The 14,281-nt window shown below is 47.0% G+C and overlaps 1 protein-coding gene across 1 annotated transcript; it reads left to right on the plus strand.

Moving 5' to 3' along the window:
• Positions 1 to 26: 26 nt before the first annotated feature.
• RIT1 (Ras like without CAAX 1) lies at positions 27 to 7,630 on the plus strand. The gene is made up of 7 exons (XM_025858723.2): positions 27 to 70; positions 277 to 324; positions 473 to 597; positions 723 to 779; positions 3,606 to 3,679; positions 3,906 to 4,097; positions 4,976 to 7,630. The coding sequence occupies exons 3-7, from the start codon at positions 492 to 494 to the stop codon at positions 5,204 to 5,206; spliced, it is 660 nt and encodes a 219-aa protein (XP_025714508.1). The 5' UTR covers positions 27 to 70; positions 277 to 324; positions 473 to 491; the 3' UTR covers positions 5,207 to 7,630.
• The last annotated feature ends 6,651 nt before the right edge of the window (positions 7,631 to 14,281 follow it).

Consider the following 14,281-nt stretch of genomic DNA (forward strand, 5'->3'; position numbering starts at 1 on the left):
CGCCCCTCCGTGCTGGCGGCCCCGCCCCCCGCGGTGGCGCCATCTTCCCCGGCCACGGGAGGGGTCACAGGTCAGCGCCGCAGCCTCGCGTGCGGCGGGCGGGGGGGGGGGGGGGCGAGCGGGGGATCGCCGGGGGGGGGGGGGGGGGGGGGGGGGCGGGCACGCGCGGAGGGCCCGGGGGCCTGAGGGGCCGTCTCCTGGGCTCAGCCGGCGCCCTGGTCTGAGGAGGAGCCCCAAGTTGTTTTGCCGCTTTTGTTTTTCTTCTGGAAACTACAGTACTTGGGAACGCTGTGCGGTGTCGCCGGCCGGACCGCCCGGGGAAAGGTGAGGAGGCGCCGTGTCGGGGGGGCGCCGGGCCGGAGGCGGAGACGCCGGCCGGGGGCGGGGGGCGCAGCGCGGGCGGGGGGGGGGGCGCGGGGGGCCGGGGGCGCGGGTTGCGGCCGGGGCGCAGCGCGTCCTTCTTGCTTTCCAGGTGCGCGTCCCGGGGGACCATGGAGCCGGGGCCGCGCCCCGCCGGCGGCAGCTGCGGCAGCCCCGCCGGCCTCTCCCGGGAGTACAAGCTGGTGATGCTGGGCGCCGGCGGCGTGGGGAAAAGCGGTAGGTGCCCGGTGCTTCCGTTTCCCGAGAAGTGCTCATCCGCAGCCACGCCAGGTGGGAGGCTGACACTTGTTCTTTCCGTGGGTCACCTCTGTGGATTTTAACTTCCGTTTCTTGTTTTGAAGCCATGACCATGCAGTTCATCAGCCACCGATTTCCAGAAGATCACGACCCCACCATTGGTAAGTGGAGTTACCACCTAAGTTTCTAAATAAACTGTGTGGATCTGTCTTGGTGTCAGTTTTTGAAACCGTTTTTAACTACTTCTTTTTGGAGCCTTTGTGGGTGTCGTTATAAGATTTTTTAACAAGAGTTCCAGAGTACTGGGTGAACAGATCGTTCTTTTTTTCTCCCTTGGTGGGTCGGTAAGCCGTCTTTGGCGTCTGTCTTTTCTTGAACGTTCGTGGAACACTTTGGTCCGTTAGGTTTTCGGGGTTCCCAGGCTGTATTGCCAGGTAAAAGGAAAAGTGTCCAGGCCTCGAAGCCGTTTGCTGTCACTTCTCTAAGGGTCTCTGGCTCAGTAACTATGAGTCAGCTGGTTTGAACTTCCACAAAAGGAAGCAGAAAAACAAGTCCAGCCGGCCTGCTGAAGTCTGACAACTCAGACCTGCAGCCTGGACTTCTTCCCCTGGAAGCTCCTCGTTTACTTCCTTATTCCTCAAGTTTGTTGCATAGTAAGGTCGTCTCTTATGTCTCCTGCAACTCTCAGTGCTCTGTTGTTGGCAAAACACTGGTGGAGGAAACAAATTTTGTTTGGCCTTTTCAAAAAAGTTGCTGTTCTCTACAAAGATTATTACTGTCATTCCTGAACTATAAGGAAGCAGGTGTGATTCTAAGGGGTTAAAGATACAAAGAAACATGGAGGGGAGGGGGACGTGAGGACGGGTGCCACACTAGTATTTTCAGAGGGTCACGGTCCTGGGTCTCGAGGGAGGATTTCACTGGGTCAGGCCTCTGCCGCCCTGTTTTCCACAAAGCCGGTGAGAGAGTTCTGTGCCCAGCCAGGTTTGGATGCAGTCGTTTTATATAGTCCATGCTTCTGTGGCTTGAGGAAAAGAGAAACACTGCCTGTTTTTTTAAACGTACAGCATTGCTCAGGGATTCAAACTGTGTTGAGAATTCTAGAAATAAACTCAGTTTAGGACTTAAGATAATTTACTTAGAACTTCACAAATATTTTTTCTTTTCTTTAAAGCAAAACTTGTATGTGTTCTCTGAAAGAGCTAATTTTTTTAATCAGCTGATTTTATCCGTTCATTAATCACCCCCGTCAGCTGCTCTCCTGACAATACCATCTGATTCAACAGCATAGACTTCCGTGTCTTGAGTTCCCATTATGTGCTAAGTACTGTTGTAGGTCCTGGGAGTTCAGTGGTGAACAAAAAGATGCAGTAGTTGCTCTCATGGAGTTTGCTATTTGGGGCCTTTTCTTTAGAGAGCTTTGTTGCAAACTTTGGCTGTTAACTCAGAAAAAAAATTCTATATTGAAGCTAGTACATGTGCAAGTATGTGTACATGGTACACATATACACATAACTAAAATATCAGGAAACTGTGTTTATGTCACTACATGTGGTATGCTCTTGTGTTTTTTCTTGTAGATTTTTGCTTGTTTATTTTAATGCTGGTCCCAACCCATTAAATTCATTCACAACTCCCTAATCCTAGCGGATCATGGCCTGTAGTTTGAGAAACACTGGTTCAGTGGGCTCTTTGAGGAAGAGTCATGAGCAGGGGTTCAAGAAAAAATACTGCAATACACTGGGGTGTAAGCAGCAATTGTTTGAATGATGAAAATATTGAGTGGGTTATTTCTTTTTTTAAAAAATTTCCTTGCATTTTCGAGGTTCCTATAATCACATAAAGAAATTTGTTTTCATAAAGGAGAAATTATGACAATATGGATTATTTAGAAAAAAGTATATGTTTTTTTTCTTGTATTAAAAGGAGGAACCATAGTATTTGGTTAAGTAGATAAGGCTTTTGAATCAAGCAGCCCTTGGTTTTAATTCTGGCTGTTTTAATTAACTTTGTAATATGGGAAAGACATTTAATGTTTCAGAGTTTAATTTTCTTTATCTGTAAGGGGGAGATAATACTGCTATGGATTGGTATATTTGTCACTGTTGGAATATTGCCACTGTTGAATGAATTAAGGTATATAGATTACTTAGTGTAATGTTTGGCATCTAATAACTATTTAACAAATGGTAAAGTTACTTTTGGAGCCTAATTTTGGGGGGGCAGGGGGAGAGGCAGAAGGAGAGAGAGAATCTTAAGCAGGTTCCACGTCCAGCTCGGAGCCCAATGCAGGGCTCAATCTCACAACCCTGAGATCATGACCTGTGCTGAAATCAAGAGTCGGACGCTTAACTAACTGAGCCACCGAGGTGCCCCAGAGCCTAATATTTTTTAAAAAGACAGAATCCTTGGGCACCTGGGTGGCTCAGTTGGTTAAGCGACTGCCTCGGCTCAGGTCATGATCCTGGAGTCCCGGGATCGAGTCCCACATCGGGCTCCCCGCTGGACGGGGAGTCTGCTTCTCCCTCTGACCCTCTTCCCTCTCGTGCTCTCTATCTCTCATTCTCTCTGTCAAATAAATAAAATCTTTAAAAAAAAAAAAAATCCTTTTTTAGCCTAGAATTTTAGATGAAGTCTTACAAATATAAACAACGAATAAACCTATGTCATCACTTAGGTGAAAAACACAAAACAACTCACTTGAAGATCTAATTTACATATCTCAATGGATTGAGCATGCTTCCTGAGAAAATCTGGACATTTAAAGAACTCGTGTATAATCTACTTCTCTATAAGATGAATTTTAAAATAAGGTTGCATGGTGCCAGGCTGGCTCAGTTGGTAGAGCATTCGACTCTTGATCTTGGCGTCCTGAGTTTGAGCCCCACTTTGGGCTTAGAGATTACTCAAAAAAGAAAAAAGTTAAAATAAGGTTACATAATTCCTGTGCTTATGGGTTTACAGTACACCTTTCTTCCCTCCTGTAGAAGATGCTTATAAAATCCGGATCCGTATTGATGATGAGCCTGCCAACCTGGACATTTTGGATACGGCTGGACAGGTATTAAATCTCAGAATGCTACGTGTAAAGGTGTTTTTCACTCTAGTAGAGGGGAGGGGAAGGCTTACGCAGAGAAGATCACCAGTTCATCTCTCTTAATTTTTCATGCTCTCTGACTCAGGATAGCAGGTAATTGGTATATGTGTCTTCTTTGATCTGAAATCGTAGCTAATGTGTGTGCAGTCCTAGGTTTCATCACTCCATTAATGATCCGGTTCCCCTGCAGGCAGAGTTTACAGCCATGCGGGATCAGTATATGAGGGCAGGAGAAGGGTTTATCATCTGTTACTCTATCACCGATCGTCGAAGTTTCCATGAAGTTCGGGAATTTAAGCAGCTTATTTACAGAGTTCGACGCACTGATGATACACCTGTGGTTCTGGTGGGAAACAAGTCTGACCTAAAGCAGCTAAGACAGGTGAGGAGAGAGCAGAAATGCAGTCTGTGGTCTCAGGTTGGCCGCCGTTGTTTCAGTGTATATAGATTTCTTTGCTTTAAAATAAAAGTTTTAAAGTAACTTCTTTTTAGTCTTAGAAATTTCTCTAACTCTACTGATTTGCAATTAACTTGGATAAAAATCTGCATTTTAGAAATCAGTTTACAGGATAAAATCCACAGTGTGGGAATCAGATGACAAATAGAGTACGTATTACAGAAGGATCATGGAATGTTCCTAAAACCTTAGAAAATAATCAACCAATCTGTTTATGTTGCAGCAGGACAAATGTAGGTTAGACTTCAAGATATACTTCCTGATGGTGAAGATCATGAAGGGGACCTGGAAGGGGGGGGAGAAAAGGAGAAATTGTAGAGGATTCTAGAGTAAGCTGGACTCCCCAGATTGGCGACAATGTGTAGAATCTGGCTGTCTGGTGTAGAGTTGAAGGAATAGTGGACAGGCATATTGGGACCACTGGTGGAAGCAGCGGAGTGGGTACAGACTTTTCGGAAGTAGTCTGACAGTAGATAAGTTCACAGTGCTTCTCACTTAATGCCTGTTTGAAAAATCTGTCCAGGAATTTATATATAAAATGTTGGTTGCCAGGCTGCTTGTGGTAGCCAAAAGTTAAAAAAAGTCTAAATGTTCAGACCTAGGAGAAATTATGTTCTATCCCTAATTGGCTATATCGATTTGTATTTCTTATATAGTTGGATTAGAAATAAATCACTTCATAGGAAGGAGGAGTTGAGCTCTCTTTCTGTTCAGATTGCCCCTTCACTTTTCACTTCTGGGGGCAGTTGTGATTGTTTTCTGTGGTCACCACTGTGCATTTTCTCATGTTTACATTTTTAAAGGTCACCAAGGAAGAAGGACTGGCTTTGGCGCGAGAATTCAGCTGTCCCTTTTTTGAGACGTCTGCTGCATACCGCTACTACATTGATGATGTGTTCCATGCCCTTGTACGGGAGATACGTAGGAAAGAGAAGGAGGCAGTGCTGGCCATGGAGAAAAAATCTAAACCCAAAACCAGTGTATGGAAGCGGCTGAAATCACCATTCCGGAAGAAGAAGGACTCCGTAACTTGAAGGGAGGATGTGCGTGTTCGCCTGTGAACCGCAGGGTTTACTCTGAGCAACCCAGTGGCCTGCACGAGTGAGCATGGCGCTTGCTCTTTCTCCTGTCGTGACCGTTCCTCTAAATGTAACTGATGAAGGGGGTATGCCTAGTGGGAGTCTTCAGTGACATGGTGTTTAGAATACTGTCTTTTTAGCTAATTCTGATTTATTAACCCAGTGGAGCACTGTCTACTTGTAAATTGTCACATTAGAATTTGATCTACCAATGTTTTGGGTTCTGTTCCTGGTATTAGTTAATTAATGTCGATTGTTTCCACCCTGGGGGAGTTTGTATACCATGTGTGTTTTACGAAACCCACAGGAGGAATTCTCTGCTATGCATTACTCTGTGTCCTTTTCAACTTGGGTTCCCTGAGACCTTCCCAGGGAAGGGCCTCACTTTCTTCTATTCACAGGTGCTTCCTGGACACACAGCGAAAACCACAGAAAACCAGGTTCAGGGCATTGCTGTGGAGCTGCCTCCTGTCACAGATTAGGGGTTTATGAGCTCGGGGACGCCAGGCCGTGGAGTGGGGCGGGCGGGACTCCACGTAGGACCATGTTCCCAGTGCAAGCCTGGCTTTCCTAGAAAGTGCACATTCAACCCAAATGCACTGAGCTAGGTGAGGATAAGCAGAAGCGAGTGAAATGTAGGAGAGTTTCTTCTATGAAGTTATTTTGTTCTTGCTCTCAGGATTTAGCTTTTCCTTAGCTTCTAAGGCCTGTGCTTTGGGAGCCATTACTGGATTACTAAACTCTTTGTTTAGACCCTTAGTTGGGACAGCCATGGCCTTGTGCAGGTTTATTTTTTTCCCCAGAGATGTGCACACCAGTACATTTACATTAAGTGCTTCCCAGTGCTTCCCTGTGCTCTCTAGCAGAGCTAGGCCTGGTGGAATGTTCTCTAGGTCCTTCATCAGACTGACTGCATTGTCCATATGGAAGAGACATCGGGAGTTAGAGTAAAACCATGTATGTGCCTTCTCAACACAGACAATCACTAGACTCCGTGCTCAGAGAAGAGAAGCCTGGGCGTCTTCTGTGCTAACGAGCCAGGCGCGAAGTTTTAGAACTCCTGTGTGTTGAGTTTCTCATTGAAGATTTCTTTGCAGGGACCTTGGGGAGTTCACTGCACAGGGCTGCCTGAGCCTTGACAAAACTTAGCCTAAGAGAATACCACCTCGATATTTGTGCATAGCTGGGGAGCTAGTGTCCTGGGAGGGCACGGCTTCACGTATGGGTGGTGCATTCGCTCTTTTAGAATCAGGATTGTTTGGATATCTGGACTTAACTCTTTGTGGAGGTTAGGTGCAGAAGTGCAAAGAATAATGTGGCACAGATTGAACATTAAACGTCACGGGCAGAGTTTGTGACCATCTTAACCCCGAAACACGCGACTGCAGCGCCATTTAGAAAGTGTGCCCCTCGACTTACTATTTTCCACCTTACTGACAGGCAGAAGGATAGGCTTATTGTGTTTTTTTCCTCATACTCCATGCGATGTCTGTTCCAGGTATTTAAAGGTGATGGTTGTGCCTTTTTTTAGCTAGGTCGTGGTCCCTTTTGAAACCAAATAAATCACGTTTTATGGTACTCAAGCCATCCAATAGTGAAAGACCCAGAATTTGAATCTTTGCAGGACAGAAATCTGATAGGAACCATAGCACTTTAGAGAAGCATGAAGGTAGAAAGAAATGCAGTGCAATTCTGTTTTAACAGTATTTCACCACATTTAAATTAGCTTAGAGCCTTTTACATGTAGTGCCTTAGTTTCTCATTACTAATGACCTAGGGAATTGTAATTAGCGTCAAGCAAGAACTTGACAGCTGTATAATCATTCAGGACATTCAAGGTGGCAGAGAAGATTGCCAGAAAGATCCATAAGTTGGGGGAATTTGTATTGTATATAAGAAAAATAACAAATTTGTGTTTTTAAGACTGTCACTGTCCTGTATTTGGTCATTGGATTAATTAGCCCATTAGTATTGAGAATTCTATTCATGGTGCTAAATAGTTTGAGGGGGTATAATGTGTGTAGGTAACAGTTCTAGTCTTAGTGATCATAACTGTATGTAATTTTATAAGCTCTGAAGAGTCAGGTTTATCCAATTTGAGGGCATTAAAATCCATTACTGCCTGGAACTTTGAAGAGAGAAACATTCAGGGACACATTTGAAAGCACTGGGACTGTTGATACCTGCGCCCGATTGTTAATTTAGAAAATTTAGAGTGAGCTGTTAGAATTCAGGAGGGGATATGTTTAATTTTATTAAATTTTAGCAAGAATTGGTCTACTGTGATGTTTGGGGGCGGGAGAAGGAAGAGCAGTCTTTCACTTAACGCGTGTGTATGTGAAGACAGTTTATATGACACAATACAGAACTTTTAAACAACTTGTTGGGCTTCTCCTTTACTTACCTGTGTGTGGGTGGAAATGCTTAGAATCATTGCACAAAGGTCATTTTAAGAAAATACAATACCATGAGATTTTATGTTCTGGAAAATACGGATTCAAAAATGTGAGTGCCCACCATGTGCGGGACACCTGTGTTAAGTGCGCTGGGGCGTGGCATGGAATGCTCTTTCATTTAGAGAGAGGACCTCGGCTCTTGGGCAGGTGGACAGGCTGCAGGGAGGTGAGGCACCACGGTCCAGCTGCCAAAGAGTCTCCATGTGACAGTGAGTGGGGTTCCACCTCTTAAGTGACTCTGGACTCTGGTTCCCCACCGCGGGCACTGTTCCTGTTCTGGCTTCGGCAGCCAGGACGCTTAAGGGTGCTTGGTGTTTGGCCAGGCGGAGTGAACTGCCACCCCTGGGATGGGGCCGGGGGTGGGGGCGGGCAGGTGCCTGAGGAAGCCTACTGAGACCCTGTGTGCAGAGAGGTGGAGTGGTGGGGAGACAGAAAAAACACATTGGAGATGATGGTGTGTTTGCCACCTGATGAAGGGTTCAAGCTGTTTCACGTGTGGAAACTAAATGTGAGACCGTGAGGAGTCATTGCCTTATGTGAAGGTCATTGCTTTTGTCTCTACTACTAAAAATGGGCATTGGCATTTGTGGAGAGGACTTGGTTTGGACCTTAAAGGAATGTGTTTTTGTGTTGTCATTACTTGTGTTGAGCAGGTCAGCATTGGTCATCAGGGTCCACTCTTGAACTGGGTAGTGGAGTAGCGGCATTCCCTTTCCTAAGCTAGCCTCTGTTAGGCGAGGCACGGTGGTTCCATCAGAGTGTTCGTGGGTCTCCTCTGTGCACTGAGCACCATGTGAGACTGGGATTCGAAGGGATAGACAGTATCCCTGCTCTTGAGCTTTGACAAAATCATCATATATGGCTGGAGACGGATTGTGAAGTAGTAGATGACCTGCTTCCAACTGGGAATGTTACAGAAATCCAGAGAAGGAAGGCCCCTGTAGGGCTGGGTCCAGCGGGGCACTGAGCGCTAATGGTAGAGCAGGCAAGTCGAGGAGAGGCTGAATTTAACCCGCGTGGAATAATAGAGAAGATCAAAGCGAGGTGATTTCTGAAGTTTCTCCTCATTTCTAGTGTTTATTGCTTATTTTCTTTAAAAAATCATATCAATTTAGGAAACTCCTGTCAGTTGGTAGTGTTTCTCCTTTTCCAAACTTATTGAGAAGGGTGACAAAGAAATTGAAAGTCTTACTTTTTAGGAGTCAATGTTAACATGGACAAGCACTTGACTTTAAGAGATGGTTCAGTACTGAAAATGGATTTGTAGTCATCCGGGATTTGCTCAGCTTCAAATTAAAGTTTGTAATCAGGGGCTCCTGGCTGGCTCAGTCCGTTGAGCATCCAACTCTTGATTTCGGCTCAGGTCATGATCTTAGGGTTGTGAGACTGAGCCGCCAGTCGGGCTCTGCGCTCAGTGGGGAGTGTCCTTGGGCTTCCTCCCTCTCTCCCTCTGCCCCTCCCCGCCTGCTGCCCAAGCACCTCGTGCTCAGTGTCTAAGATAAATAAAATCTTTAAAGTTTGTGTTCAGACTATGTTCATACATTCATCAGCTCAGCTGGAACTGAGGCTTGTGGCCTGGCCTCACAGGGAAGTAGTTAGAGGCCTGAGTTCTCTGATGATCCCTCGCCCTGTCCTCACATACCTCTAAATGCTTTTGCTGCACAAATTAATTTTGTCTTTCTCTTCTTCCCACTAAGAATTGTGTTAAATAATTAGGTATAACATAAGTTAGAATAATTAAGAAAATAGTGTATTTGTATTTTACTCAATTTTTGAGAAGTTTTTTTCAGTGGCAGTTGGAAGCGGAGCCTCGCTGTTCTGCTTGGTTTGCTGGTTGTCCGCGGCTCGGTGCTGTTCTCTGCCCGTGTGGCTGGACTGCGCCCACATCTTTGGGGAAAGCCAGAGCCGCCTCAGCTCCTGTCTGCGGAAAGCGCCTTGTCTCTCGATGAGTGGAGTTGGCTTGCTGCTTGTCTGGTGCAGAGGACCAAGCATGGTCTGGAAGGCAGGATGGAGTTTAGATTTTAGGAAAATGCAGCCAGACAGCATAATTGAGTCAACCCATACTTAGAGCCTTGCAGACCTATTTCCCTTCACTGTCCAGATGGTTGGAGCTGGGGCAAGGGTAGCTTCTTTAGGCTAACACGAGTTAGTGGACGTAACCAAAGACTCCTAGCACGTGGTTTCTGCTCCCAGGGGCGTACAATGGATTGGGAAGGCAGGGCAATTCATAGGCAACCTAAAACCATGTTACATCGACTAATTAAAAGAAAACAGGAAGATTTGGATTAAATTGGTAGGTAGAATTAGGCCATGAAGATTTCTCAAAAAGTGAAGATGCATGACTTAGAACCACAGGAAAGTCAAGCATCCTGTATGTAGGACGGCTCCAGCGCAGGATTGGAAAGTGGGTGAGTCAAGACTATCCTGGGGTAGGCGGGATGAGCATCGAGAAGCCCGCTGTGGCTCAGAGGACACAGCAGGACGCCCACAGGGCGGGGCTGAGTGCGGGGGAAGCCGCGAGGGCCAGTCTGAAGTGGGCGTGGCTCCCAAGTACCTGTCCGCTCTGGATCAGAAACAGCCAAGAGTGGTTCTGGGTTTTTTTCTCTCATTTTCTTAGCTTAACCTCTGGAGATTCTGGTTTGGTGAATTCTGATAGGATCCAGGAATGTCTATTGAATCCCAGAGGATTGTGAAGGCAGCCATGCTGCCTTTCCTGAGCCAGACAGTGTCGAGTGCCCTGGGTGGGCGTCTGAGGGGGCGGTGTGTGGGGGTGACGGCTGGCTGTCACCAGGTGCCGAAAACATTAGCGGCTTTTGTCAGGGCGGCGTGGGGTGGGGAGCACGGAGAGTAAGCAGTAAGAAGATGCAGGACGAAACGGGCCATGGCTGGGGGACAAGCAAGAAAAGTAAACTCGTACCTTGTTATGAAGGACACCCCTGGATAGGACAAAGGACTGTTCAGTCTTAGTGTTTGGGGTATGCTGGAATTTCCAATCAGCTTTTAAACATGAGTTGGCCTCAAGACAAAATTACTGAAATGTTTTAGCTTTGTCTAGTACTTGCTTAAAAAAATTCAGCACACGCGATCGTATCATTAAGTCACCCAGCTTTTTTGAACAAAAGCTGCTGGGGTGGGGACGTGTCGTTTCCTGCCCTTCCCAGAGCTGGTTATTGCTAGTTTTATTGCAGTTTGCTCTGAGCCAGGAGAAAATCTCTAGGTTCAGAACTACCCCCCCCCCCCATCGGATGTTTGCCCTAGTTTCCTTGCACACCAGTGCTTGATAGGAAGATGAGTTCAAGTAGGTGCTCAAATACAGTATAATCCAATATAAAATCCCTGCTGGCTGGGAGGGCGTCCCTGCACCTCTAGGTTAGTCCCACCCAAAACACTGTGGCCACTCTTACTGTCAGATCCCCAGACAGCCTCAAGAGCACATGTGGGTCTGGTTGCAGCTAAGACACACCTACCACTGCCACCACCCAAAAAACTAACAAAAACAAGACTCCACTCTGGACCAGACTTCTTTGGAAACTCCAACTCAGTCATAAGTAGGAAGAGGCACAGATTTTTTTGTGTTTACTTTAGATCTGCTTCCCAGACAATATTGTGTCCCCTGCCTGTCTTCCTTCATTCCACAAACCTTTATTGAGCGCCTGCTGGATGCCAGGTATGGTGTTGGATGTTGGGAATTCAGCCTTCTGAATAACAAGAACGCAGGTCTTGGTGGCTCGGTTCTGTTCTTCAGGGATATCTTTTTTTTTTTTTTTTTTTAAGTAGGCCCCACACCCAGTGTGGGGTCTTGAATTCCCCACCCTGAGATCAAGAGTCGTATGCCTACCGAGCCAGCCAGGTGCCCCAGGCACCTCTGCTGCTGATGTGCACAGTCTCATGTCAGAGATGCAGATTGAGTGGTGGAGAATGGGGGTGGGGGGTAAGGGGACGTGTAGGAGCTCCTGCTCCATGGTGAAAAATTCAGTGTCAACTTGGAAAAATGCCAGACAGGAGACTGATTGGGTGTGAGTGAATGTCAATCATGAAAACGTCCAGTTTCGGGAGCCTGCGACTCTTGATCTCGGGGTTGTGAGTTCCAGCCCTGCATTCGGTGGAGAGATGACTTAAATAAAAGTTAAAAAAAAAAAAAAAAAAGGGAACAGAGATATTCTCAGCTTTCTGGAAAATTATGCTCTGTGGCTAAACCGATTTGCTCTTGAATCATTTATATTTTTTTAGCTTTTATTTGACACAGCACAAGTAGGGGAAGTGGCAGAAGGAGAGGGAGAAGCAGACTCCCCACTGAGCAGGGAGCCTGATGTGGGACTCGATCCCAGGACCCTGGGATCATGACCTGAGCTGGAGGCAGACGCCCAAGCAACTGAGCCACCCAGGTGCCCCACTCTGGAATCATTTAAAGAGGACCCCAAGTGCTAGGCTGTTTGTCTCATCAAACCACAAGGTACGGGAGGTGGATGAGGTTGGCGGCTCTTCTCAGAGTTTGTTATAAGAAGATCATAGGAGAAAACGCTGTGGGCGGACAGATGCTGGAGGAGGGAAGACAATGTGGTCCCCATTTACTTCCAGCCCAGCACCCATTCCTCCTTCCAAAGGAAATGACATCTTTTTCAAGAAGCCACCCATTTCCCACACCCAGGTCCAGGGCAGTCCAAAAGACACTCCCTCCTTCTTGCCTGATAGGCTCAGCAATGACCACGTGGCCCGTTTTGGGCCAGAGATTAGAGGCGAGAAAAGCTAATGGTTTCTGGGGGATGCTTTACCTTATTTTTTCTGGGAGTGGTCCTGAAGCAATCTCTTCTTTTCCCCTGGAACCGTTAGGGTTAAGCAGACATTGCGGTCGTGTGGCCCCCAGGAAGCACCCGGGACCCTCGCGGTGTTAGTGACATTTTTCCAGAGTGCACCGAAGCCGGCCCTGCCCGTGGACTTACACTTGGGTGAACCAGTACATGTTCTTGGTATTTAAGCCAATTTGAATTGGGTTTCCTGTTAATCGTAGACAAAAGCATCTTGACTGAGTGCCAAGATACTCTTACCATCATTGTATTATCGTATTATTTTTTCAGACTTACCCCTAAAGAGAGAGCAATATGCAAAATTACCTGTGGGCCATGATTGCAACACCAGCTAGCTGCGGATGGGAAGGTGTGCGGAAACTAGTGATGTTCCCCTGTAGAGGGATGTTTTTCTCGGTTTCTATGAACTTCTACTTTATATTACGTGTTTTCCACAGTGACCGTGTGTGACGCCTCAGGGAAAAAATGCGCAGGAAATAAGACTAGAAGACAGAAGGTTGGGAAGGTTCTGGAATCCCGGCTAATTTTTTTTCCTTTTCTCTTATTTTCCAACTTTTGTATAATATGCTTATTATATTACTTTGTCATTTAAAAAACTTTTTTATTTTTATTATTATTTTTTTAAGATTTATTTATTTAACAGAACACACATGAGTCGGGGGGGCAGGGGAGGAAGGGCAGAGGGAGAAGCAGGCTCCCCGCGGAGCAGGGAGCCCGATGTGGGGCTCGGTGCCAGGACCCTGGGACCACGACCCAAGCCGAAGGCAGATGCTTAACGACTGAGCCACACAGGTGCCCCTAAAAACTTTTTCAGTTCCTTCACTGAAACCTTAAGAGTGGGGGCTTCCTTTCCTGCTTCCAGAAAGGAAACACGTGCACACGGTGAGGGCAATTTCCACAGGAGAGAAGGTAGGAAAAGTCATTGTTCCAGATTTCAGGGCGTGCAGGGGTCCTCGGAGCACCCCAGGGCATGACCCCCGAGGGGTACATTAGCCTGCATTCCTTCTCTTTCAGAGCCTTTCTCAGTCTGTGATTGCATATTTACTGGTGGGATCATCTGATTATGGCTGGTCCTTGTGTGCCTCGGGATCAGTGTTGTGCCCCCAGCACCTGGCATATGGTACGCTCTCAATGACAAATCTTTGTTAGGAATTAATGAATGAGGGGCGCCTGGGTGGCTCAGTTGGTTAAGCGACTGCCTTGGGCTCAGGTCATGATCCCGGAGTCCCGGGATCGAGTCCCGCATCGGGCTCCCTGCTCAGCGGGAGGTCTGCTTCTCCCTCTGACCTTCCTCCCTCTCGTGCTGTCTCTCTACCATTCTCGGTCTCTCATATAAATAATAAAATCTTTAAAAAAAAAGGGAATTAATGAATGAGAGAACAGAATCAGCCCTCTTGGAATTGCTTTGGGGTATAAATATTTCCAGTTACATGGACAGGCTAGCGAGCACTGCAGCCATCGTCTCTCATGGTGGTTATGGTCTGAGGAATTACATTTTGAGAGGAAAACAGAAGGACTGGAGAAAGGACTGTAAGTCTGGAGCCTGGAATCTGCATTTTCCCCCCAGTAATCTCTACACCCAACGTGGGGCTTGATCTCACAACCCTGAGACCAAGAGTCGCAGGGCCCCCGGACCAAGCAGGCCAGGTGCCCCTGGGATCTGAATTTTGGGGGGATGCGGGGATCGCACGGGGATGCGTGCCCTGGATCTGAGCGCTGACCTTGCTCACGGTCACCCGGCTCCCAAGAAAACCATGCTGGTGCGCCTG

The sequence above is a fragment of the Callorhinus ursinus genome, unplaced genomic scaffold (assembly GCF_003265705.2).
Source record: "Callorhinus ursinus isolate GAN/ISIS: 27379988/994484 unplaced genomic scaffold, GSC_fseal_2.0 scaffold92, whole genome shotgun sequence".
Lineage (NCBI taxonomy): Eukaryota > Metazoa > Chordata > Mammalia > Carnivora > Otariidae > Callorhinus > Callorhinus ursinus.

Coding starts and splice junctions, on each gene's coding strand:
- RIT1 (XM_025858723.2), top strand. CDS start 492: ATGGAGCCGGGGCCGCGCCCCGCCGGCGGCAGCTGCGGCAGCCCCGCC. Junction 598..722: donor CGGCGGCGTGGGGAAAAGCG/GTAGGTGCCCGG, acceptor CTTGTTTTGAAG/CCATGACCATGCAGTTCATC. Junction 3,680..3,905: donor TTTTGGATACGGCTGGACAG/GTATTAAATCTC, acceptor GTTCCCCTGCAG/GCAGAGTTTACAGCCATGCG.